This window comes from Linepithema humile, chromosome 2 (genome assembly GCF_040581485.1).
Source record: "Linepithema humile isolate Giens D197 chromosome 2, Lhum_UNIL_v1.0, whole genome shotgun sequence".
Taxonomy (NCBI): domain Eukaryota; kingdom Metazoa; phylum Arthropoda; class Insecta; order Hymenoptera; family Formicidae; genus Linepithema; species Linepithema humile.
In genome coordinates, this window is record NC_090129.1 from 9,409,189 (window position 1) to 9,435,764 (window position 26,576).

A 26,576-nucleotide genomic window follows, 5' to 3' on the forward strand; every position below is an offset into this window, starting at 1 on the left:
AAGTCTGTGCTCCGGCCAATAAGCAGCGATTGTCCCGCACGCTGAGGGTGAAATCAGATGATACAGAAAAGGGCCGCAGAACGGAGAGTGCGTGATTGAGACAGCCAATCACAGCTATTGTGTACGATTGTATTCCGCAAGTGATTGGCTGTCTCAATCACGAACTCTCCGTTCTGCAGCTCTTTTCCGTATCATCTGATTTTACCCTAATGGCCGGAACACAGACTTTTGCATAAAGCATAACGCATAAGCATAAGGAAATTGATTGGTCCATTTCCTTATGCATTTGCTTATGCTTATATATAGACCAATCAATTTCCTTATGCTTATGCGTTATGCTTTATGTAAAAGCTTGTGCTCTCGGCTTAATACTGAAGCTTATACTGAACGATAAGCGCATGTGCTGTACACATACTATATTCTTTGTAGAAAATCAAAATAAGACTGTGTTCCGAAATTCACTGCCAGTACTGAAAATCTACAGTTTACGTTACGTATATTGTAGATTTTCAGTACTGGCAGTGAATTTTAGAACGCAGCCTAAATCTTCTTTAACAGAAATGTTTGGACGCAAATAATAAAAATATAATAAATCACTCCATAAGAAATATTATTTGCTGTTTCTCTACTTTGCTGTTATTACGTTTTATTATCCCTTTCAATTTTAGAGATTACTACAAAAAATATATATTTATAACTATTTGCAAATTGTTTAAATTGTATAGTATACATATAAATAAATAATATATTGTAATTTAAACAATATTGCAACAAATTTTCAATTATCGACTTTTAATGATCGATAGCGATTGTCACAATCGACTATCGATTCGCTGCATATAAACAGCTGCATAGGCTGCGTTCCGAAATTCACTGCCAGTACTGAAAATCTACAATATACGTTACGTAAACTGTAGATTTTCAGTACTTGTTCAGTACTGGCAGTGAATTTCGGAACACAGCCATAGTCAGTGGGCCTGTTCGTTTTAGTTGCACTGGGGCAGCTCTGGGTTTGCTCTAAACAAGATAATACAGGACAAACTATTTATCTGTCCTGTATTATCCTGTGTAGAGCAGACCCAGAGCAGCCCCAGTGTAGCTAAAACGAACAAGCCCAGTGTTTGTAATCATAATAGGTTATTCGGATTGTTCGCACAGTGCTTTGTGATATATTGCCACCGTATTGGTGACGATTAGTTTAAGGACAGTTGGAGTAGTTTTAATAATTTACGAGACAAAATGAACGCACCACCAACCTTCGAATCCTTCTTATTATATGAAGGAGAAAAAAAGTATACTGATATTTGTTTACTTCTAACCTCATCTCTGTTTTAAGAAATTCTTCACGCTTGTATTTCTTTTAGGATAATAAAAGAACAGGACACCAAGGTACCAAATGCTGCTATCTTTACAGTTAACAAAGAGGATCACACTCTCGGAAACATGATTCGCAAGTAAGCATATGAATACTTTATCTTCTTTGGATAGCTAATTAGTTATTGCTTTCAATTCTATAGCCAATTACTGAAGGATCCTCAAGTATTATTTGCTGGTTACAAAGTCCCTCATCCACTGGAACATAAGTTTGTTATTAGGATACAGACAACATCGGATTATACTCCTCATGAAGCTTTTATGCATGCTATTACTGATTTGATTGCAGAGCTGTCATTGTTTGAAGAACGTTTTAAGGTATGTGCTTATGATACAGAATATGAAAGCAGTATTATATGCATATTATTATAACATCAATTTATTTTAGGAGGCGATTAAAGAAAAAAAGGAAGGTTTGGATTAAATTGCCAAACTCAATATATCCGTACATTCTATAGTTTGCAGAATTTTTTATATCTTCGATTTAATTTGTATAAAGTAATTAATATATTTACATTGAGACATATTACAAATGCCATTAGGAAAAGATAATCAATCATGTATGTTCGAAAAAGTGAATCAGCTCAGAATAATTTGCAAAATAGCTTTGTAAATTAGTTCAAACATGTTTAACTATTGTAATAACAATTGAATCTTGGAACAGATTTCACTTTTGTAAATATTTTAAATATAAGTATTTTGTATGTTGAAAAATGCGTTATTTATGTGTCGTTATTTGTTTTTACCCATTATTAATCAAGTATAAAGCAACTTCCTCAACACTTAGCTATAAAGAGAAAATTATCTATTGACAAGTTACCAACCAGTGCTCTTTTACCATCCCGGAAAATGGATGTGGCCATGTGGTTGCAGGCAGGCTGTAAAATGGATGTACGTGCCGCTAGTGTACGGCCTAGAAAAAGCGTCTTACGAAAAACGGCAGCGTGGCTCCTCTCAGGTTTCTCTCTTGTACAATCATTTTCTTTCTTTCAATGGAAAAAGGATTTAAAGAATGTTGTGAAATAAAATACATTGTTTGTCGAGAAAAGATTTTAATAAAACCAAATACAATATAATAATAGTATACAATAAATAATATTGAATTTAGAAAACATATACAATGAAGAAGAAATATATACAACAATGCTGCATACAGATGCAATAATGTGATATACATACATATATATGTAATACAATATACAATTATATAATATAATATATAATATACAATATAATATACAATATATTAATACAATATTTTGTACAAATGAGAAAAAGATTTTTACAAGTTTACAATATTTAAGAGAAATGTTCCAGTGGCAATATATTTAAGAATTAATTATTATTAAAGATGTGATGTTTTCTATGAAAATAATATTTTTAATATTACATAATAAAGATTAAAATTTACTTCGCGGAAATTTAAAACTAAAATTTGCTTTTATTAAACGACGATATTAAATATTTGCAAAAATAATTGGATATATAAATTTACCACAGTTTCCAGACATTATATTTATGAATATTAAAAAATTATTTTGTTCATATATTTTCGGAGATTGAGACATATCCAGCCATTGGGACATTTAGCTTATTACAATTTTTCTTAATATATTATCTTATATTCCATCGAAATGATATACAAGATAATACAAAATGAAAATAATATGTCAATATGTCAATAATATGTCAATAAAATCATTTAAACGTTTAAAAGTTTTATGTATAATGCAAAATACTTTAGTTAAAAAAAGTTGAACAATACAATTTTTAATTTATAATCGAAAGTATCTCTTATAATTCAAAAAGTAGTAATATTTTATTAGTGAAATTTATTAATCTAAACATTTAAACATCTAAACGTTCAAACTTTTTCATAATTTACGCAAGAAACATCTTCCGTTTTTTGAAAGAGAATCTTGCTGTTTGCCCACCCGAAGTTTTATCATTATTTTTGTCATCAATAAACTACAAACTAACTGCCAAAGCAGAAGTTCCAAAGTTTATCGACAGCAAAGAATTAAAAAAAAAAATACAATATAGAAGTGATAAAAAGTTTTAAAATCCTACCTACCTACCCAAAAACTTTATCTAGTAGAAAATCCTACCTAATTAGAAATTCTATACCTAAGAGTTCGTACAAAAAATCTTAAATGGATAAGATTTAATGAGATTGAATCGCGGAACCGTTTGGAAGTTTTTCGCGGAATCGTTTGGGAATTTTTTTCGCGATATGCTTAGCGCAGAGCTCAGCTCAGTTACTGCCATTTACATCTAAAATTCGGAAGGGAATTTTTCGCAGGATGCTTTAGCGCAGAGCTCGGCTCAGTTACCGCCATTTGCATCTGAAATTCGGGAGGAAGTTTTTCGCAGGATGCTTTAGCGCAGAGCTCGGCTCAGTTACCGCCATTTGCATCTGAAATTCGGGAGGGAGTTTTTCGCAGGATGCTTTAGCGCAGAGCTCGGCTCAGTTACCGCTATTTGCATCTGAATTTCGGGAGGGAGTTTTCCGCAGAATGCTTTAGCGCAGAGCTTGGCTCAGTTACCGCTATTTGCATCCAAAATCTGAGAGCTACTACCTTGGTGTTTCTCACAAGACGCTAGCGCAGAGCTCAGCTCAGTTTCCGCTAGTTGCGTCCGAAATTTTTGTTGATAGTCGATCATTATTCAATGATCAATCGTATCAACGTTGTTTCGAGATCTGTGCTCGACCATCATCGACGGGACCACGAATTTCGAATTTCCGCGCTCAACCATGGGATCAACACTAGAACTACCGACGATTAACATATACCAATTTTTATTTCTTTTTTCTTTCTTTTTAAAAGGTGATAAAGAGAAAAAGTACATTAATCAATTTAATTATTTAACACAATGCAACACAAGTCACAGAAAAAAATCTCAAAAAATACATTATAAATTTAAATAATTATTCTAAAATGAATAAACTGGTCATTTTGACCGCTTTGATAATTCTAGTGTTCTAGTGTTAAGCCATAGGACCACGGATGCATGAGTAAGCTAGGAAAGATTGCGAAGAAATTGACGTATAGCAAGAATAAATATATATTTCAAAATTGTAAATAAATTGTTAATAAAAAATGCACTCTTTTTTTATTAGATAAATTATTTCAAATATACCATAATTCATTAATATATTTACATTTGTGTAAAAGAGTTTTCTTTTTCATTTTTAATTTAAATTTGTGATACATTTGTGGTACATATGTATTTAAAAATTTTCTTACTTTTGCTTTTCAACGCCAATTTATAATATTTAATCCTGGAAAGATATAAAAAGATAAATCACTTACCGTAGGAAAGGAAGAAATGAAAGTACACATTTACACACAGAAAAGGAATTTTGCTATCGCAATAAAATGTTGCTATTGCATGTTAAATATGTTAGCAATAAAATTTTGCTACTGTAACTACTTTTACAGATTATTCGATATGCAACAAATCTGTTTTGTTAAAAAAATCGACAAATTTTTGAAATGAGAAAACAAGTTAAAATTCGCTGTTACAACAAAATAATTTATTTTTAATAAATTTATTTTACTATTGCAATGAAATTGTCGCCATTAATACAAATTTTGAAAGTAAGATAAAAATAAATTTCTTATTATATATTAGCAATATAATTTGCAGATTTAACAAAACTAATTTTGGTAAATAAAATTATTATCTATAACAAATCTCTTTGCTGTTCAAATAATAATTAACTGTAAGAAATTTTGCTACGATAGCTTATATAAAATTTACTGCGGCAGCAAATACTTTTTTTCCATGTATTAACCAGTTTTATCTTTTATTTTATGTATAATCTTTTTTTTTAAATATTTTTTTTTCTTCTATTTTTTCTCATATAAAAAAATATAAATAAATATATAAACATATATAAATATATAAACATAAATACATTATTCAGAATAAAAATATATTAGGTTATTTAAAAAATTTGTAATAATTTTTATAATAAAATTGAAAACAATTTTTATATGTTTAGAGTCATCTTTGTTCAGTAATATATGCACCATTGTTTTTGACAACTTTTGGCCATCTTTAACAATTTGTGCATACATTATTAAATAAAGATATATAAACACATAAAAATTGTTTTCCATTCTGTGATAAAAAAATTCTACAAACTCTCTGAATAATTCAATATATTTTGTTCTGATCTGTCAATCATGAAATACATTTAGGAAATATTCCAGGATTAAATATTCATCAACGCATCTAAGTCCTAGCCTATCCATTTTAAGATAATGGATCGAAGAAATAGTGTACCTTTTATAATTTTATTCAAAGTATTCTGGTGTATGATTATATTTTTAATATTATATGATTAATATTTAATATATATGGATTCAAAGGGCTATTAGGCTGATGAAAGTTGTTTCAACTTCGGGCTCAATCAAAATCAAAATTAGAAACACTTTGCTTTTTTTTAATGTACAACGCATTTTGCAGGTTACATATTTTTTAACAATTTTTATAATTATAATCTAGTATAATATGTATCTTTTCTAGATATATATAATAATATTGGTAACACATAATTAAATTTAATATAAATTAACTAAAAAAATAAGTACTTCGTTCTTTTAAAAACAAATGCACGTACAACTCAAAATACTTTTAAAAAATACGAGAGAATAAAATTTTGATATAACTACTATAAGGCAATAAAAATTATACGACCTGCAAAGTGTCTCGCGTTTATATATTTTTACACCATTATTGGATCCATTATCTTAATAATAAAAGACAAATTAAACTAACTCACCGATCGATGCGCAGCAGCGGAGTTGTCGTTCTGTTGATCTGCATAGTTGATCTGTAAAACACGAAATAAATCAAAATTATAGCAGCGTTCACGATATGAAATATTTGTGAAATCATAAAAAATATTGAGTACATTGAACTTTTAATTCGTTTTCTAAGCAAATATGTAATAAAAGAATTATTAAAAAAGTTTAATTATTTAAATAAAAAGTAAAAAAATATGCCAATAAATTTTAATAATGATAAATATTAACTAATGTAAATATTTTGTCTTTCAAATATTTTAATGTACAATATTTTCAACAAATAAATGAATTATTGCTTACCGTAAAGTTGCTCCGCCGGCGCCCGATGCTCCTCCTGAGCCTCCTCCTCCTCCTCTCAGTGGTCCTTCGAAGCACTCACATTGAATCACACGCGTTCGCAGCGCATGCATTGCTCGCATGCGTACCTGAATACGAAAATCGCGCGATACTTAGAACGGCACTCCCGACATCACAGGCGAATCGAACCGAATTGTCCAAGCTGTGACGTTACGCGCGAATTCTGTCCGCGTTTCAGACGACCACATTTACCAATTGGGGCACGATTCTCTCAAAACAGAAGGCAAAGATAAGCTCGAAGAAGATGAGGTGATTAATCATCCAATCAACCGACTAGATACAAGACATCTGAAAAGCAATCGGTAGCGTTTGACTAACTCCGGTAGCCGTCCTCGACTACCTTCGACAGTCCGGCTATCTGTACAACTAGCGCGCTGCACGTAGAACCGAAGATTGCCCTGCCGTAGTGGAGATTTTATGATTGAAACCGACCTTTCCCTCCACCGAGCCAAGCCTAAAGTCAAAAAAAATCGTGTCCCAATATTTGTCATACAGCAAAAATGCGTTCATCTATAGATTCGCTATAACTCTCGGCATTAACGGCACTCCCGACGCGCATTTTATATAATTGCAAAATTACGGCGGAATGATATTACAATATGATTACATGATATTTTAGACGACACTCCCGACGCGTATTTTGTCATATTAGGACAAAAGTAAAACTCGTATATCGCTCGCACGGAATACGCGTTCGACACCCCATCGCGTACGCAACAGGTAACGATTGGGAGGGGGAGGAAGGTGGAAAATTGTAAGGAGTAATAAGAATTGAAGTAGGGGGATAACGCGCCGATACGCGAAACGGTCTGTCTCGTTCAAGTGCCGCCGTGCGAATAGTAAAATCCAGCTCAAGCTCAAGGATAAGGTCAAATTGGGAAAAGTACTATTTGGAAGGAGTAGGGAAAGGAATGTATACATGCCGATCAGTGTGTGCAAGAGAGAAAGTGTGAGAGTGAGGAAGAGAGGATATAAAGTACGTAGGTCACAGAGCGAACGTAAACAATCCCACCGAACCCCCCCCCCCCTCCCTGCCGTGAATCAGCGTCGACATTCCTAATATGATATATCATATTTTCCACATTATAAGATATTCTTTGGCGTTCAGAATTTTAATTTTGATAAATAATTTACTATTTTATTTTTTGCTTACTATCGTATTTTGTATCGTATCGTATTTTCAAAATTTTTATCTGTAGATTTGTCAGCGTAATCCAATATAAAAATTAATTTTACTTGATTAAAATTCCGCGTTTTAAAGGTATGCCATATGGTACCCGTTCATTTAAAAAAATTATTATTTTATAAAAATTAATAAAAAAATAAAGTTCCGACGCTTGCGTTTTAAATCTGGTGGTATGCACGATAGGTAGAACGTTGTTCGTTTTAGTTGCATTTCTAGCTTATTTATTTTTCTTAAATATAACAAATGTAAATGATAATAATATTAATGATGTTATTATTACTCTTTGATTTTTTAAATGTTTCTTTATTTTTCTCTAATGTATGTATCATCAGAGAGAAACCTGAGAGGCCACGCTGCCGTTTTTCGTAAGACGTTTTTTCTAGGCTGTACACTAGCGGCGCGTACATCCATTTTACAGCCACGGACATGAACCAACCAGGGCTCTTTTACCATCCCGGAAAATGGATGTGGCCATGTAGTTCCAGGCAGGCTTCTTGCGTCTCAAAACTGGCGTTACTTGCTCCAGCTACTTTGACAACTTTATAATTAATGGTGAATTTTTCAATAAAAAGATTTGTGTGTAAACGTGGATAACATGGATAGCATGCAGTCAAAAACTTCAACTGAAGATATCGATGATGGAGATAACACTGAAAAAGTTGAACTTACTTGGAAAGACTTAGTAAGTACTGAGAATTATAATAAAAAATGTAATGTTCAATTATAAATTAAAATATAACCTCAAATAAAGTTACACATGTGTTGTCAGTCATACTTTGTAGATACTTGTAAAAGAATATTATTAAATTAATAATTATAATTAAAAAATTTTAAGATAGACAAGTGAAATTTATAATTATTGTTTAACATTAAAAAAGTATTTCGCGTGGCACAATTAATGTTAGGTTAAGTTAGGTTAGATTGTGTGCTACATAGAGTAAGCTATAAACATTTCTTACTAATCTTCTGACAATACACTTTACATAAGTTATAAATAATTGCTATTGCAGGGACTTGTAGATGCACTTTGCAAAACGTGTCTTGATTTAAAATGGAAAGAACCGACTAAAATCCAACGGGAAGCTATTCCTTTAACGCTTGAAGGTAATTACACATTAAATGATTTAATTACAATTATTTTTTAGAAAGTGACATTTATTTTTTCATTGACAGGGAAGGATGTGATAGGATTAGCAGAGACTGGATCTGGGAAAACTGCTGCTTTTGCATTACCCATACTGCAAGCATTATTAGAGCATCCTCAGAGATATTTTGCTCTCGTATTGACGCCTACAAGGGAATTAGCACTCCAAATTTCAGAGCAATTTGAAGCACTAGGTAATAATTACTTATCTTATTCGTGTAGTGTTCAAATTTTACATCATATTGTGTATGTTTAGGTGCCAGTATCGGTGTGAAGTGTGTAGTATTAGTAGGCGGGATGGACATGCATGCACAGGCCTTAATATTGGAGAAAAAGCCCCATATCATTATCGCCACACCTGGAAGATTGGTCGATCATTTGGAGAATACAAAAGGCTTTAATTTAAAACAGTTGAAATTTTTGGTAATTATATAAGTCCACATAAGTTTTGATAATTGAATCAATTCTAATCTCACCTGATTTTAGGTCATGGACGAGGCCGATCGTATCCTGAATATGGATTTCGAGGTAGAACTTGATAAAATTCTCAGAGTGATACCACGGGAAAGAAGGACATTGCTATTTTCCGCGACCATGACTAAAAAGGTACAGAAACTGCAGCGTGCGTCCTTACGAAATCCTGTGAAAGTCGAAGTGTCCACCAAGTACCAAACTGTGGAAAAACTGCAACAATATTACGTATTTATACCAGTGAAATTCAAGGTATGAAATTAACAATCTAATCTAAATTGACTTGGTTGCTTAAATCTTGAAAAAATTGTATGAATTAATTATCTGCATATAAAAAATTAATTGTGGCAGGACGTGTATCTGGTACATATCTTAAACGAACTGGCAGGCAACAGCTTCATGATATTTTGCGGAACCTGCAATAACACCGTGAGGACCGCTTTATTGTTGCGAAATTTGGGATTCACGGCGGTTCCCTTGCACGGGCAAATGTCGCAGAACAAGAGAATAGCCGCGCTCACGAAATTCAAGGCGAAAAACAGATCCATATTAATTTCGACGGACGTAGCTAGCAGGTTTGTTCGTAATCTAAATACCAAAGATGCCGTTGAATATTAAACATTACCATATAAATTTTGAATATTTTCTTTTTACACAGAGGTCTCGACATTCCGCATGTAGATATCGTGATCAATTTCGACATCCCTACACACAGCAAAGATTACATACACAGAGTGGGTCGAACTGCGCGTGCTGGTCGATCGGGCCGCTCCATCACTTTTGTCACACAATACGACGTCGAGCTGTATCAGCGAATAGAGCAGTTGATATCGAAACAGCTGCCGTTATATCCTACGGAAGAGGAGGAGGTAATGTTACTGCAAGAAAGAGTGAGCGAAGCGCAGAGAATAGCAAAAACGGTAAGTGTAAGTTTAAAACGAGCGATTTGACGATGCAGATGGTTGTATGTAAATGTTGTGTGACTTTTTAGGATATGAGAAATATAGAAGATAGCAAGAAGTCGCATAAACGGAAGCGCGGCGGCGACAACGAAGACGACGACACGGAACAGTTTATTGGGGTGAGAAAAAGATTGAAAGTGAAAAGCAAAAGAAAGAAACATTAAATAAAGCACGTTTGTAAAGTACGTCATTGGTGTTAATTCTGTGTATTAATAATGGCAACTGTACGCTCCTGGCGTACAGGCAGTCCGGTTATCACACGCGTAGCACGGAAGCTTGCGCGCATGATTATCACCTGACAATTATTCTATTGTCGCCACGATATTATTATAATAAAGCTTACTTTTTTCTACGACTTCCAAAGCCGACTTTTAAAGCCGCACCACTGAATTAAACCTCAGCGCGACATGTTACGTAGCCTAATTCGCAATATTTCGTTACAAGAAAACTGTGGACTTTGTGAACAAGATTGTACGAGACTCGATTCGACAGTGCAGCTTCATGAAGAAGAAAAATCCAACGATCTTTTTTTTATCCTTATCACTATTTCATCTCGTTCATCGTATATACATCATCTTCTCGTGCATTAGATTTTCTAAATTTCTGATAAGAGGAATTTGCGTCGTATAGATTGGATTAACACCTCCTGTAAAGTTCGTAAATACAATTAAGCAATAAGGCAAACATTGTTATACTGAAGAAATTAGTACTGTATTTTAACGACTTGTAGTCTTTGCACAGAGCAGTATATGGTATTTAAATATCACTCAAATAATCACAATAAAATATATTAAGTAAAATCACAATTCTTTCTTTTTTTTAATCATTTGCGGTGGACGCGTTAGGGGAAATTAACAAAGCATCGAAGACAAAATTTGTTATTATACAACAAACAGAGGTCTTCTTTCGTTTGCACGCTTCTATTTGAGTGTTATCACAAAGCAGAATATCCCGTTTACGAGAAGAAATGCGGATAAAGGAAAGCACGTTCGTCCCTACAGCAGAAAAATGTTATAACGATCGTTATAAGTATCGTTTATGTACAGCTTTTACACTACTGTAAAATCGATAATTGATTGATTTTTTTTTTGTTTCTCATCAAACCTCTATAGAAAATCAGTAATCCATTTTTTGTACAAGTTTTTGTAGTACAAAATACGGTACAATGGAACACGCGGTAAGCGTTCCTTAAAATTTACAACTACAATGCATCCTCTACTCGCTAGAAGATTACGAATCGTATAAAGTTGCAACAGATTCTTATTACTTGGCTTTTGGTTTTTCAGAAATCGGCGCATATATAAACGCGTATCGCGGAAAAATATAACAAATATAAACGTGCATCGGAGAATACTTCGGTGCTCTGCCGCATTCTGTCATATCGTTGCGAGAAACACTGATTCGAAAAATGCTGCAGCTTGAAAATACCGCGACACCTATCACGCATTTGACTCGGTTGTCAGTTGCCATCCAGGTTGTTAACAAACAAACACTTTTAACGCGGGCAAGCGTTACTCAATAAAAAGACGTTAGCATTATATATTATTATAATAAAAAATGTCCTTTCGACGCAGTCGAAATCACTGTCGTGTGCGCGCTGAGATTAAAAAACTACAATTCTATGCCGCAAATCTCGGTAAACATTTGCCCTGATGTATTAAAACTGTTGTCGTTTTACAGATTCATATTACGGTTCTCTCTTCGAATTGTCTAAAACAAAGTTGAAAAAAAAAAAGAGAAATGCGTGATCGTATGATTCTGTCATGCAAATAATGTCGATCGTCGCAACCTCTGCAACAAGAGTATCTGCTTATAGAGTACATGTATACGCTACGCTTTAATCGGTAATCAAATTTCTTCTCTATCCCGCTAAACAATCGTATGAGAATCTCAACTTAGTTTTTTTTTTATCACTAGGGAGGGATGTACATCTAATCTCGTTGTCGAAGTGCCCTTGCGATGCTGAACGACGCGTCCATTCCAAGTCACTTCGATCTCTGCGATTTTTCATGCGAAGTTATTTATTTCAAGCGTTGACGTTACTCCTATAAGTACAGTACCTATAGGACACTTAATAAAAATCTGACGGAATTTTTGTACAGAGAAGCATCAATTATCTGAAAACAATAACAATATTATTCTGCCACTAAAAGATAAAATATATTATTGGTACAATAAGATTGCTTTCAAATTATGGAACAATATTGATTGATCTCATTTGAAAATAACAGTTTTACAGTAACAAAACCTTATTCGCGCGCGCTGGAAATTATTGACAGCACCGACGATTTGCAATAAATAAATTCGCACAGGGAACTCTCTCTCCCTTTTCCATGATTCTCGGTGAAAACAGATACGCATACGCGTATTCAATATCGGTAGTAGCGATGAACGTCATTCGACAGGCTTATTAATTAGTAAAAATTTGCCTCGTAAAGTATCGAATCTGAAAACTGCAAAAACTGTGTTGTGAAAAAGTAGCTTAGCCTAGCGCGCTACTACTGTTTAACAATACGCCGGTACAATTCTTAGATTTCGACGACGAGCCCCAGCCTTTATCAATCGTTAGAACGCATATAAGTAACCTATTTCGAGAGCGGAGTTTCTAATTACGAAAATGGATGGAATGTTTTCCGAAAACGTGGGTTGAGATGATGTGCTAGTGTGTGACAAAAATCGAAACAACTTAGGTTTCATTCAAATGAGAAATAAAAAATATATTCCATAATATTATTATTCACTATTACTACACATTCTGTACATTAATTCAATTTAAAGTTTTTACCTCATACACTTTATACAAAAAGGCTACTTATAATCTAACATTAAGTCATACCATAGCATGAGCGCCCTCCACCTTACCGCCAGACGGCGGACGGGCCGCACGCATGTTTGTACTGGTATTACAGAATCAGTCGCCAGCAAGTGTTTAAACATCCTCTCCCTCTCTTTCTCACTGCCTTTCGTTCTCTCCCGTTATCATACAGTTTACTGAATCATCCCATGTTTCTGTGGTGCTTCTTTTACAGTTTTCACTCACCCTCTTCGTTTTCTCGTGCCGTTATCATTTCAACAACTACGATTTATTCCCACAAATGATCTCTTTGTCTTGCTGCTTGCCTAGTTCTTTTTTTTTTTTTAAATTCTTTTCTGTTAATCTATCTTGCGGTTTTTTCTTCGAAAAAAAGAAAGAAATAAGACCCTCAGTCTGTGGTTACAAGTGCATCGAATTAAAACGTCGAGGCAGAAATAAATGTGTGAATTTTTCTCTCTTACACGTATGCAAGACAAGAAGTCACACTGTATATTTCCTGCTGCCGACGTCACAATCTCAATACAACGGCAATCAGAGACCAGGAGTCTTAAGAAAGATCGTCACAGCATCGAAATGTAATGAAATGCTTTCATTGCCTGCTATACACAAATTTGTTCCTTTACTCTTATTTTCTTTTTTGTTTGCATCGTATTGTTTATCGAGCAGAATCACCTTCTGCGAAATTTCAAGTGACACAATACCGATACAGTAACACTGCATTTCGAAGACTTAACGAGCAACAGAACTATTAGTTCAGGTCTCTGTCCTCTAAGTACTTGTACTCGAAAGTAAATCCTTCTTTTTTCCTCTGCCCCCATTTTTCGTAGTCAAAATAGATGTACGTTCCCTGAAACGCAAGCGAGTCTTATAGAACGACGCGCGGTCATCATCGCCGGGAATAAATGCTCTCTTAAATGAAACAGCTTACTTCGACACGTTTCGTTAACCCCTCCGAGGATACAAAATGATTTTTCATGACATACGGTTCCCCTCCCCCCCGCCCGTGGCAAAATTGAACTAGAAGAAAGGTGCACTAACCTGCTCATATTCCTCATTAATGACTTTCGGTTCCTCGTGCCTTTGGAACCACATCATGTACTTGGTGTGAAACCTCCAACTCTGTTTTTTCAGAGCCTTCGCCGCCAAGTACTGTCCCTTAGACCCCTCCATGTAATAAAATATGAAGAATAAAGTTTCCGTAGAAAGGCGTTGGAAGAACTCCACGGTATCTGAATGGGGAAGCTGAACCTGATCGAAGCACGTGCGTGTGTTAGCAGCGTAAATTCGCGTTCAAATTCGTCGAATGCGGGTAGCGAATTACGGATTTAGCCTCAGACTGGAGATCGTAAAACGCCACCTAAAAAGCGTACCTGCTGATAATAGGGTGGCGTCGAGCAGGTGTTTCTCGGCAGGTACGAACGTAGTCTTTCCGAGTCAGACGGATGTGGCATGTGATAGTAGGCGGATTCCATCATTTGGAACTGCACCTGGTGTTCCTTCTGCAACGGCACGGGTCCGAGGGGCGCGACCCCAAGCAAGGGAGGAATGTGTGCTTCCGACGTGGCGTTGGTGTTGTTGTTGTTATTCGTCTTGGCACTGTCGAAGATGTTTCTGTTCGGCTCGGAAGGCGGTATCTCAAGACCTGCTCGGACAATTACTTGTTGGGCAATGGATTTTAGAGAGGACATGCTTCCGTCAGGAAGCTTAGGGATAAGACCATTGGCAGTGGACGGTGCTGGCGAGCAGGAGTTTGCGGGCATCGGCGAGGATCTACTGCTAACCGACGACTGCGGCGACGAGGATGGCGGTACTGGCGTCGTCATTTCCGTTTCGCTACTATGATTCTGATTCTGCTGACTGTGCAGTACGTGCGTCGTCTGTGCTGGCGCCGGATTATTGTTGTGCTGCTGCGTGACCGTTTGCGGCACACTCGACGTGACGTTGGACGTAGACGATGACAAAAGATTATTTTCGCTGTTATGGGCTGTAAAATCGAGAGAGACTTAATTACCAATAGCGTTCAGCGCTTTATAGATGGCCGTGAACCATCGTTCGGATATGAAAACAACAAAAAAAGTATCTTACTGGATGTTTTATTAGAGGTAGAATGGATGGCTTGTGAATTGCTGTGCGAGGCAGCTACGGTGGCAAAGTTGCCAGCGTTAGTCGTGGCAATGTGATTGCTCGTAGAACTAGGCGAGCTGTGGCTAGGCGTCATGGGAATGGTTTTGCTTGGAGTGCTGCTCGATAACATATTCGATTTTATGGTGGCAGTGCTTCCCGTGGTTGGAATGCTCGCTTGCGTATTCAATAGCGGCCTGACTGCTGTCGGTTTCACAGGCTGAAATCAAAACGCAGACGTCAGAATCGCTTCGCGATCGTCGGCTTTCCTTCAAAGTTGCAACATTTCGATCTCCACGTCGAGAAGAGATTTCCCGAATGAAAATCGCTCGGGCACGTACCTTTGTTTTCTTGTCATTATCTGTAGAGCTATCGCTCGAGTGATTATGCATAGTAGAGCTTAATGATGGCGATGGTATAGGCGAAGTACAAGAATTAGTCGAAGTCGGCGTACCCCCGGTTTCGTTGCTGTTGTTACTGTCCGTCGTTGCTGACGAGGGGATGCCGACTCCGGACAACTCGACTTCATCGAGGCCGATAATATCGTCGTAAATATACTCGTTTTCCTCAAAATCGGGATCTTGCGAAGATTCAATATAATACTCAACATCGTCCTTTATCCTTTTAATCTGTTGACGACACCACAAGTAAAGTAAATGATACGGTTCACGTTATTTCGCTTATGCTGACTCGAGATACACTTACTGTGTTGACTTCGACAGACATGTTATCAAGCATTCGTAACAATGTTTCCAATTTACGAATGTGGTAACGGTGTTTATCGAGTTTCGCTTTCAATTCGTCCACCCTGTCTTGCTTATCTTTGTCTATCCTCTTCTTTTTTCCCGCTTGTAACGATTCTATTTCCGATTCAAACGTATCCATCTATGTAAAGAAAAATAGTGATAGGTACATTACGACTGATGGCGTGATATTTATCGCAGACGATTCGGGATGCCGTCAATGTGACAACTGGTCTTCAAAAGTACCTGGAGATTGAGAGCGTCTATGGAATTGGCTAACCAATTAGTAACCTCGTCTTTTTCTTTCTGAGCTGGATCTAACTTTTGAGCTGCACCTAAACCCTCCTTCGAATAAGCCTTTGTTTTTGTTTCTCTCTCAACAACTTTAAATCTTTCCATTTGCTGTAAAGCATAGAGCATGTATTATGATGTACACGCAATATTAGCTATATTTAATTAATAAATATACTCACAGTTTCGATTAACTTCCGGTAATCAAGAAGTGTACTCTTGTCTTTTATTTCACCCGACGCAATCCAGCTCTTAATTTGATCGCGTAACCTTTGAAGTTTCTTGATTTCCTTTTTGAGATCAGCCTCGTATTTCTCCTTCTGATTGCTGTTGGCGGCATTATGGACTTTTTGCCAAATATCTTCAAAGGTTTCTACACCCTCTGATACTTTTTTAAGGCACCGATCTATTTCACCTGAAATGACAGTACATTTTAAATCTCTTGTTTACTTTCTTGACATAAAAAGTGTTAGATTCTATTAAAGTTATTTAAAAAGGACATGCTACTCTCCTTCTTCTTCTAATTCACTGTAAGTCATAAATTAATTGTATAAATATAACAAAGAATTAAGTTAATTTGTTTTGCTACACGAGTAGACTTGAAATTCAATCTTACAATCAGCTTACTCTTCAAACAGAATTTTAAAAAAATTAAAAAATCATATCCTTTGATACATCATCAATAAGGAAAATGAGTAAAGCAGCAAAACAATGAACATAATCTTCTCAGAACCAAATCTAAAAAGAAACTAACAGAACAGAATACAAAATTAACAAATAAAATGTACACAGATTACAAATACATTGATTATACATACGTTGCACAAAAAGTATACAAAAATAAATACACTGACTATCCATCTTAATTACAAACACTGCAACAGACTATCTATTTCCCCATTATTCTCTCTTTCATCAGAGTAAAGAACACACTTATCCCATAGCAATCCATAGGTAACAACTTATACCCATGGCACGAGACAGCGCGTGTACAAACAGATCTCAAGATACACAGCGCACATCTTACGCTGCACAGTGCTGTAACTAGTTTAAAGTTTACAGTTTAAAGTTTACAACTTTTAAAGGTTATGCCAATATCAGTTAGCTGCTGTGTCCGGAACAAAAGATTTTAAACAGCAATGATTGTGGGGGGCAAGCAATGTAACATTAGACAGGGTTAAATCCACAGGGGGCAAGGGGGGGATGAAGAACCTGAGTCGCAGCGTACCGTTGTAGCCATTGGAAGACGACGCTGAAACGCGAGGTAAAATTTCAGGGCCTACACACGGGCCGAGAAATATTTAGTCTCGCGTAAACGCTACACAAAGCCCATAAAGGATTAAAATACATATCGTAAGAATTGGCAATAGTATCAAAGCAGCGAGAGCGCGGCGACTCGAAGGCAAACAGCCGTGCTGAGAGATACTGATCGACAGAATGGAAATTCAGAATGTAAACACGTTGGACACTTTCTTCTCACCTTGCAACTTCCTTGTCGCAGCCATGGCTATGTGAACGTGTGATAAAATGGTTCATGCATAGTCTAGACGTATTGGTAAAGATACGGTGCAATTTATCGGAACAAATAGTCGTAGAACTATTATTCCTCGAATAATATGGGAGGCTCGGCCACAAGATGGCTTCCGTTTTCAAATGACAACGTCCGACCGTCCGTGAGTGGTCGCGCACAGAGATCCTCCTCGGTCCTGTCTCTCTAGAGACTTCGTGTGACGCCGTGTCCTGCGAGCGCGACGCCGATGTCCGTGTGTGCGTAAATTGTCTCGTTTTTGCGGCCTGCGAGAGATTCGCGAGGAGCGAGCAGCATCAACAAACGATATATATGAGATACGAGAAATGAGATAATATAATACGCATCGACGCATTCGCACACATTCTATCCCTGGTACATATACACTTAGGTGCGTTCGCGAATACGGCGTCACGCGGTCGACCGTGATGCAGTGCAGCCAACATCGTTGCGCAACTCTCCTCTAGATATTTTCGCGGTAATAATCCCTCCATAAAAATTTTCCACAAAGCTCTAGCGCGATTCACGCTGCGTGCGCTTACGGCGTTTGATAGCCAATGAAAAAGTTTGACTTCTAGGGATTGACAAGACGTTTCAGTTACTCTACAGATAACACATTTTTTTCTAGAGATTTATATAAACATGTGATTACGGTCTGTAAGTACGTGGTTGATTCTTAATTGGACACGCGTTGTTCTATAACATTATTACTGTTGTATGATTGGCCGATTTTTCCGTGCTTGTGCTTTACACTGTAATTTTACTAAAATCTGGACAGACCTACGGGCCTTTATAAGCGCGTTCGTAAACGAGGCTGTTTGCACGCGGAGCGTATCATTTATCCGCGATACGTTTATGAGAATATCAAGAGTTTCGTTGATCAGAGGATTCGGTGCTTTTTAAGTACGCCGACGTCGCCGGTTCGCCAGCCGGTTGCTCGCCGGTCGTCGTCGAAAGAGTGGGGGGATGGGGAATACTGCAGACACTAGTATACGCCGGGTATACGCGTGTATATTCGAGAAATGCCGTCGCATCGCCGTGATTCAAGATTTCGTGTGACGACCCTGAACGGCAACAGGCAGCAGGTAGTGACGAGGCATTCGCACTCAGTTTCGCAGTTCTGCTTGCACTCAACTCTCGGCCGTCGTTGCGTTAAGTCGTGTCCGCAGCAACAGCAGCAGCCGTCGCCTCGTGATCGTCCACGCGGATCAGTACCGCCACCAGATCCTGCGTCCGTAGTGCTCGCAGACTCGGGCTAACCTCGCAAGTGCAACTCTCGAAGGCGGCGAGTCGCGGCACAGTCGCTATGACAAAAGGTGGCATCACTGGGGATGCGTTGGAAGCACGGACGATGCAGCGCTCATTGATATGACGCCATTTTACTAACCTTTTCGTCGCGTACCGCGACTACAGCCACTGCAGAAGGCGCCTGAAAAACGTTTCGCACTACGTATCGCACTCCACGCGATCACAATCGTATCGTCGCGCACGCGACATACGAGATTGCCGCACGCACTGCGAGAGGTGAGTTGTGAATCTGATTTTCGTGCATCGTCCGCGCCCGATCGCGGGAACTCGCGCTCGCTCTCCTCCGCGAGTCGTCCTTGCGCGAACGCCTTTTCGTCGCCTTTGTTTCCGCGTCATCGTACATTTAGCTCTCGCGTTAGGGATCGCGACAGTGTTTATTTCGCAAAAAACCGTTGGAAACCATTACGGACGGTCGATCTTGTGTTGCCAGGATTTGATGCCTTCTGGAAACTTCGTTTCTTCGTCAGTTTTATCACTTTGGGCGATCGCGAAGTCAAAAAATGCAACGTGATTTTTCCAGACAACAACTGACGGTCAATTCGAGCTTTTTTATCGCGCAACGAAAGATGTGAAATCCCGTGAACGGAATTGCGACGAAGGATCGTCCACGCATCACGCGCACGTTACAATGTAATTAAATTGCAATACGACAATCTCGATATCGGTGTCCGATTGAGTAGATTCTACCGAGTTTGTTTCAATGATCCGTCTGTTTGTATTGGAAACGCGCCATTTCTGCATCTGTGTTCAAGAAAAATCTGCATTCACAGATAACTTCGAGTTTGACTTTATATTGTCTGAAACATGTATAGACACATGTGATATGTATCCAGATGCAATACATAATTACGCATTTCAGGTAAATTGCTGCAGCAGTTTGCACTATTATGGAAGATGAGGATGGAGAGAGCAAAATAATAGATATGTGGAACATTTTGGAGGAGCAGCAACTCAAAGATTCCACATTGAGCAATGCATTGAGACATTCCATTGACGACGTGTACACAAATGTGATTGAGGAGGAGAAACAATTGATAGCCTACAACTCGATCGTTCGGAAGGAGTCGTCAGGTAAAAATACCGTTGCAGGGCCGAAGCTTGCGTTCAAGGGCTTCAAGAAGCGCATCTTAGCCCAGGCGCGGGAAGTTCACACCGCCGCGTCGCGGAACAGCGCACCGGAATCGCAACAGCCGACGCATCCCAATGCACGCGGCGGCAGGGACAGGCGGGCCGAGAGAAAGCGGGAGCGCAAGATCGCGGAGTACACCCAGTATCTGGGTCTGCAGCCGTCCGCGCGGAACAGATGCGCCAAGTGTCACGCGTGGTCGAACTGCGATCCGAATCTGAAGCAGCAGAGCTCATGCACCTGCAACTCTAGCATGACGCCCATGCCCAGCACCTCCGAGTCGAGTGCCACGCTGTCGCATGCCAGCAATTACAAGCGGAAGGTTTATTTGTGCTCGGCGTGTAAAATGTACTATGAAAATTGGAATATGTTCCTGCACATGAGGGAGATACACAAGCGTCACATATGTCTCTTCTGCTTGGGCATGTTCGGCCACGCGGAGAGGCTGCTGCACCATCTAGCGAAGAAGCACAATGTCCCCGAGATACCGTTCGCCACAGCGGGGGACTTTCACAACACCTTCAAGGGCTCGTGCTACCTGGTCTGCTGCGACTGCGAGAAAGTCTTCTCGGAGACTGACGATTTCTTCAGCCACTATTGCTCGCCGACGTTGACGCAGGAGGCGACCGACACTGGCACATCGGTATGCACCATATGCAGACAAACCGGCACGCACGCGAGTACCTGTAATTTTGCGTTGTTATCAGATACGGACAGGGAATCGTACGGCGCCGCGACGCCGCTGACGGTTGCCGATACGACGCGCGCGGACAATGCATCGCCGGCTACCGTCCCGCTGCCGGAGAAAACGAATCTTGGGGGCAAGGGGCTGCCGAGAAAAGGGATCAAGTACAACAGGAACAGACACGGCGGGAACGGTGTGCAAAACTCCCGCCCGCAAAAGCTGAACTCGTTGGCGAGGAAGCTCGACACGAAGAATCGGTGCAACGAGACTCAACCCGACTGCGACCACGATGTTCAAAAAGAAATAGCCAACAGTTTAGCGAGGGACACGGTCACCGAGACAATAATGGAGGTGTCCAGGTACACCGGCGGCGACTCGTCCGACGAAAACGACGAGAATGACGAGCAGGCGGTGAATAAAGACGTGTACAGCAGTCGCGACAGAGGACTGGACGAGAAGTCGCCGATTCAGAATTGTCAGCTCGATCGCAGCGAGCCGTACGACAGCGTGACGGAGACCATCATGGAGGTGTCGCGATACACAGGCGAGGAGGATAGGATTGAGAGAAGGGAAGACTCGACGTGCACTCCGGACACACTCGCGTCGCATCACGAAAAAATGGACACCGAGGAGGAGGAGGAGACGTGCGACAGGAGCAACATCCATCCGGCAAACTTGGCCAGCTCGAGGGCGCCTAGTCCAGTGCGGTGGGAAGCCGAGGAGCCGGCAGACGCGAGATCGAATCCCACGTGCGAGTCCGGAATCGAGTCTGGCTGTCGATCGTGCAGTCCGCGGGACGCGCGAAGCCCCAGTCCGGTCAACCGATCGCTCTTCAGTCCGCAACACGAGTCGCACGTGTCCAAAGAGGAAGAACATTTCGAAGATGACGAAAAAGTCGAGGTCCAAAAGAAGGAGGACAAGCCTAACGCGACCGCTGAATCTCAAGCCACATTCAGCGCCGTCGCTTCGTCCGACAGAAGTCTGGTCATCAAAATCTGCAACAGAAACTCGCAGTTCAGCGTTGCGACGACCACCACGGCGAGTAGAGAGTCCGAGGAGAGCAACGCCGACGGCTCGAGGGAGAAAATATCGAACGGCGCGGACAAGGAGAGGAATCTCGGCGACGATCAGGCGAACGAGTTGAACGACAGCGATTCCGACAGCGACAAACTGGCGGTGGTGGACAGCAACCCGGAAGAAGACGAGGAGGACGGCGAGGAGGGCGACGAAGCGGAGGAAGAAGCGGAGGAGGACGTCGTACACGACGACGCGGGGGACGGGAGTCAAGAAAATCAGGAGGGAAACGGCGGTAATTTCGGAACGAGTATCGACGGATTCGCGGAAACAGCGCCGAGCGGCGACGTCGGCGAGGGATTCGCCAACAGCGAAGTCGAAGGACCTCAGGCGGAAGGCGCGGCGAACGATCAAGCGAGGAGCCAGACAATCGGCGACGATGGTATCGCGTTAGCCGGCGAGGACGTGCCGTTCATAGATCTGAACGTCGAAGGCACTCTGGACAGCATGGAGCTGGAGGAGCTGCTGAAACGCTGCATCGAGGCCGCCAGTCCCTTCTGCGTGTACTGCAATCACGCGCGGTACATCGCCGTCAACGGCAAGCAGCTGGGTCTGCACATGCTGGCGGAGCACAAGTTCCAGCCGCAGCATCCCGCGATAATCATACACGCGGAGCAGTTCGTCGCGCGCGTCAAGAGGTCGCTCGAGGAGCTCGAGTCCCGCCACTTCAATCTCAACACGTACGACAGTACGAACGGCACGTACGACGTGCCGGGCGTATTGATATACGAGTGCTTTCATTGCAGATTTCACTCCACGGTGCACAAAGAGCTGTACCTTCACAATCGCAAGATGCATCAGAAGACCATTTTGAAGTGTATAATGTGCAAATCGTTATTTTACAGTTACAGCGAGCTGGTCTGCCACTTGTGCCCTGGAGTTTACTCGCCGAATGTGAATCTGCGATACCGATGCTGCCTCTGCTCGACGACCAGCCTCCCGTCGACGTTCCGACTGATGGTCCACCTGCGCAAGCGTCACCACGCATGCGACGTTTGTCTCGAGTCCACCGGCAATCAGCAGCGTCTCTCGAACCACGTGTGGAAGCACAAGCTCCATCATGTGTGCTACAAATGCGGCATCGCGTACCGAAACAAGCCGGACATCACCAAGCACTTGTTCTGGAAGCACGGAACGGAGAGCGTTCTGTGCCGCAAGTGTTTGCAGAAGAAGTGGCCGCACATATATCACTTCTGCATACCGCCCACGGCGTTCGTCTGCGAGGAGTGCAGCTCGAGCTTCAGTCGCGCGGTGGCGCTCAAAGTGCACAAGAGGCTGCACTCCAACGACTCGCCGTACAGCTGCGACGAGTGCACGGAACGCTTCATATCGAGGAAGCTGCTGGCGAAACATCAGGCCGCGCATAGGGAACCGGAGCCGGAAGACGTCTACGTGAACGTGACGGACGTGGTGAACGATCCGTCGTCGGACAAAGACGAGAGATCGGAGAAGGACGCTTTGACGACGACGACGACGATCGACAGTGCCGCGGCGACGGGACTCGCGGTGGAAACCGCGTCGAAGAGCGTCAAAGAGGCTGTGAAAAGAGTGGTCGACGTTTACGATCTGCCGCCGCTCAATCTGTCGTCCGAGAGCGACACCGACAGCGAGGAGGAGAAGGTGGCCACCGTGGAGAAGCCACCGGAGAAGGAAAAGATCGACGAGGACGTGGCGGAAAAGAAGAGCGAAATTGTCGAGGAAACCGTCGCCGCCGCCGCCGTCGTCGCTGCCGACGATGACGTCACCGCGCTGACCAACGATATCGTCGAAGTGGAGCGGAACGAGGAGGAAAAGAAGCAGGAAGCGCGCATCATGGACGGCATATGGGACAACTTCAAGACTTACGCCGCCAGCCTAGACGTGGAGGAGTCCGCTAAGAACGTCGCGTTGAAAGAGAGCGTGCCTGAGACCGATGCTGCGTACTTGAGGAGCATCGTTCTTGCCGATCACGATTATCACGTGGTGTATCGCGACAAAGAGAAGAGCGAGGAGGTGGCGACTTGCAAGGATAACGACGGGGCGGAGGAGCAGCGGCACGACGTCAAACCTGAGAGAACCCCGTCGCCCAGCAGTCCGACTCGCAATGCCGACAACGACGCGAGCAAGCGCAAGACGAAGACGCCGAAGAAGAAGAAGCGGAGCGGCAGCGCGTCGTCCACGAGCGACTCCTCGACCGACAGCGATACGAGCAGCTGCTCGTGCGGCGACAACTGCAGCTGCAGCAGTTCCTCCTCCGGCAGCTCGTCCAGTTCCAGCAGCAGCTCCGACTCCGACAGCTCCGCGTCCGAGAGCTCGCCGCGGAAGCAGTCGAGCGGCCGGAAAGATCGGAGCAAGAAGGAGAGGGAAATCGCGCGGGAGAACAAGTCGCAGTCAGCCGAGCCGGAGAACAAGCCGGAGATGACGATAGAAAATGGTTCGGCAGTTCCTGAGATAACGATCGAGTCACCGACACCGCCGCTGAAGCTGTTGCTACGGGAATCCGACCTGGAGACCGAGGAGACCGAGACGGACGAGGACTTCTACGATGAGCATCCGCAGCTGCTTGCCAACAAGACGGAGAAGCGCAATCAGCTGCAGCTGCTGGCCGCCGTCGCGTCGGCATCGGCACCGACGTCGTTGCCGGCGATGGAGCAGCCGTCGACGCCGCTCAACAACGGCGTTTTCGACGCGGAGATGACGCTGCCGGAGATGAATGTAATGGATCAACAGCCGCAGCAACCGCAGCAACAGAAGAAGAAAGCGAAAACGAAGAAGCGGCGAAAGGGCGAGAGATCCAGGCGCAGCAACGCGACCAACGCGACGGTGGAGTCCATCAAGCTGAACATTCCCAAGGCGTTCTATTCGCAAAAGAATCTGGGATTCGCCTCGCCGGTGGCGCTGCACAACAGCAGATCCTCGACGCCGAATCTAATGCCGGCTGCGACGTGCAATGACTTCCATAGCGTTGGAGGCGCGAGCGTCACGATGGAGATGATGCAGCAGCAGGCGCCACTGGTCGCCGCCGTCGCCACCCCCGTCATCGGCATACCGAACACGAACGTCGGTGGCGGCTCGGAGACCGAAAACAAGAGGGTCTCGAAGCGAAAGCGCGTGCCGAAGCGTTTCTACGGCGACTCGAGCGATGACGAGCCGCAGGAGAAACAGCCGGCGTTCAGCCGATGGCGAAAAGTAGAGATTGCTCCGAGCAATCCGGTTTTTACGCCACCGCCACCGACGGCGATCACATCACCGTTATCGATTCCAAAGCCGACGGTGGCACCGACAAAACTGACCTTCGGCGTCAAGACCGTTACAGCGGGCGTGTACAACAGGCAGCACGCTCAGGCGGAGCAAACAGCCGGCCAGCAACAGGCCACTCCGCCCGAGGTGGCGCCGATCGCCGCCGCGCCGGCATCCGCCACCGAGTCCGAGGATCCCGCCGGAAGTAGCAGCGACAGCAGCGAGTCCGAGATGGAGGACACCGGCGGCCAGCCGGGACCACCCGGCCACAACGCCGCGCCGATAACACCGGCCGTCAACGCGCCGGCCGCGGAGCGACCCGTCAAGATCTACTGCTACTGCCAGTGTCCGTACGACGAGGTGTCGGAGATGATAGCGTGCGACGGCGAGGACTGCCGCATCGAGTGGTTCCACTTCGAGTGCGTCGGCATAATGGTGCCGCCTAAGGGCAAGTGGTATTGCCCGGACTGCCGCAAGAAGCACGGCATCGTGCAGAACAGCGACGATTACTGCGATTGATAGTTTGCTGCCGCGCGCGAGAAACGGCGACGGCGTGCTGTTACCACAATTCAACCAGATCGTTGCTTTTTAGGCGTAACGCTAGAATTGTTTTTCTTCGTTCTTTTTCACGAGCGAGCTAAGAGAGTGAGGGAGAGGAAGAGGGAGAGAAAGAGAGAGAGAGAGAGAAAAAAAGAATTAATGCTACACTGTTCCACGTTAATATTTTTCTTAAGTCGATATATACAGAAGAGGAGAGAAAGAGAGAGAGAGAGAACGCGCGCGAGAGACAGAGCGTTTGTACATAACTGTGTAAATACGTCTTAGAATTTATAAGAATGAAATGAGGTTTTTTGTGTACATTTCTTTGTACTTCTTTTAACGATGGCACCATGTATAAACACCGTAGGGTAGCTAGATAATTAAGTAGGTAAATAGATAGTAGACAACGGTGCGAAACCGCATGAGCCTAGCTTTGTGTGAGGGCGGGGCTACGTTTTATCGGAATCTTCGCCCAACGCGCCCGATCGTGATTGTCGGCACTGCTGGCACGGTGTCTGTGCCCCGATCCTTAAGCCATCCTCGCTGCCAGTTTCCGGCGCCCGAAGGTTCGGTAAGAACCGCGCTGCTGCTATAGAAATGCGTCGGGTTTTAGTTTCTCTTTGAAATACGGATGCAAAAATTACCATTGTTTCCGCCCCCCCTTTCCCTTTTTTTTTAATCAATATCGGTCAAATTGTATTTTTCAATCCGTTGAGTTATCCGGAATCGTGTTGTTAATTGTTCTCTTTAGTACGGGCGCAACTCGCGTGTCGCCTCTTAGCGCTTCCTCAAAGCGACGTACCTCCCGGAAGGCG

General features: G+C 42.1%; 4 protein-coding genes across 6 annotated transcripts; 3 read left to right on the plus strand and 1 right to left on the minus strand.

Moving 5' to 3' along the window:
- Positions 1–943: 943 nt before the first annotated feature.
- LOC105679955 (DNA-directed RNA polymerase II subunit RPB11) lies at positions 944–2,088 on the plus strand. Its single transcript, XM_012380300.2, has 4 exons — positions 944–1,292; positions 1,365–1,454; positions 1,518–1,692; positions 1,763–2,088. The coding sequence occupies exons 1-4, from the start codon at positions 1,240–1,242 to the stop codon at positions 1,796–1,798; spliced, it is 354 nt and encodes a 117-aa protein (XP_012235723.1). The 5' UTR covers positions 944–1,239; the 3' UTR covers positions 1,799–2,088.
- A 6,090-nt stretch (positions 2,089–8,178) lies between these two features.
- pths (porthos) lies at positions 8,179–10,496 on the plus strand. Its single transcript, XM_012380401.2, has 8 exons — positions 8,179–8,416; positions 8,745–8,838; positions 8,908–9,072; positions 9,135–9,301; positions 9,365–9,601; positions 9,701–9,924; positions 10,008–10,269; positions 10,341–10,496. Exons 1-8 carry the CDS (start codon positions 8,330–8,332, stop codon positions 10,473–10,475), a joined length of 1,371 nt encoding a protein of 456 aa, XP_012235824.1. The 5' UTR covers positions 8,179–8,329; the 3' UTR covers positions 10,476–10,496.
- Not3 (CCR4-associated factor Not3) lies at positions 9,373–18,228 on the minus strand. 3 transcript variants are annotated; one of them, XM_012380400.2, is made up of 9 exons: positions 17,762–18,228; positions 16,464–16,696; positions 16,237–16,392; positions 15,953–16,132; positions 15,589–15,876; positions 15,212–15,467; positions 14,497–15,128; positions 14,165–14,374; positions 9,373–12,764 (listed from the first exon to the last, which is right to left on the minus strand). In XM_012380400.2, the coding sequence occupies exons 1-9, from the start codon at positions 17,784–17,786 to the stop codon at positions 12,726–12,728; spliced, it is 2,019 nt and encodes a 672-aa protein (XP_012235823.1). In that variant the 5' UTR covers positions 17,787–18,228; the 3' UTR covers positions 9,373–12,725. The 3 variants fall into 3 exon arrangements, with proteins under 3 accessions (XP_012235823.1, XP_012235821.1, XP_012235822.1); XM_012380398.2 differs by lacking the exon at positions 9,373–12,764 and adding an exon at positions 13,028–13,973 and having other exon boundaries at positions 17,762–18,225; XM_012380399.2 differs by lacking the exon at positions 9,373–12,764 and adding an exon at positions 13,028–13,973 and having other exon boundaries at positions 14,497–15,110; positions 17,762–18,224.
- Positions 18,229–18,530: 302 nt separating this feature from the next.
- On the plus strand, positions 18,531–25,900 carry MESR4 (misexpression suppressor of ras 4). The gene is made up of 2 exons (XM_012380397.2): positions 18,531–19,333; positions 19,977–25,900. Exon 2 carries the CDS (start codon positions 20,005–20,007, stop codon positions 25,738–25,740), a length of 5,736 nt encoding a protein of 1,911 aa, XP_012235820.1. The 5' UTR covers positions 18,531–19,333; positions 19,977–20,004; the 3' UTR covers positions 25,741–25,900.
- Positions 25,901–26,576: the final 676 nt, after the last annotated feature.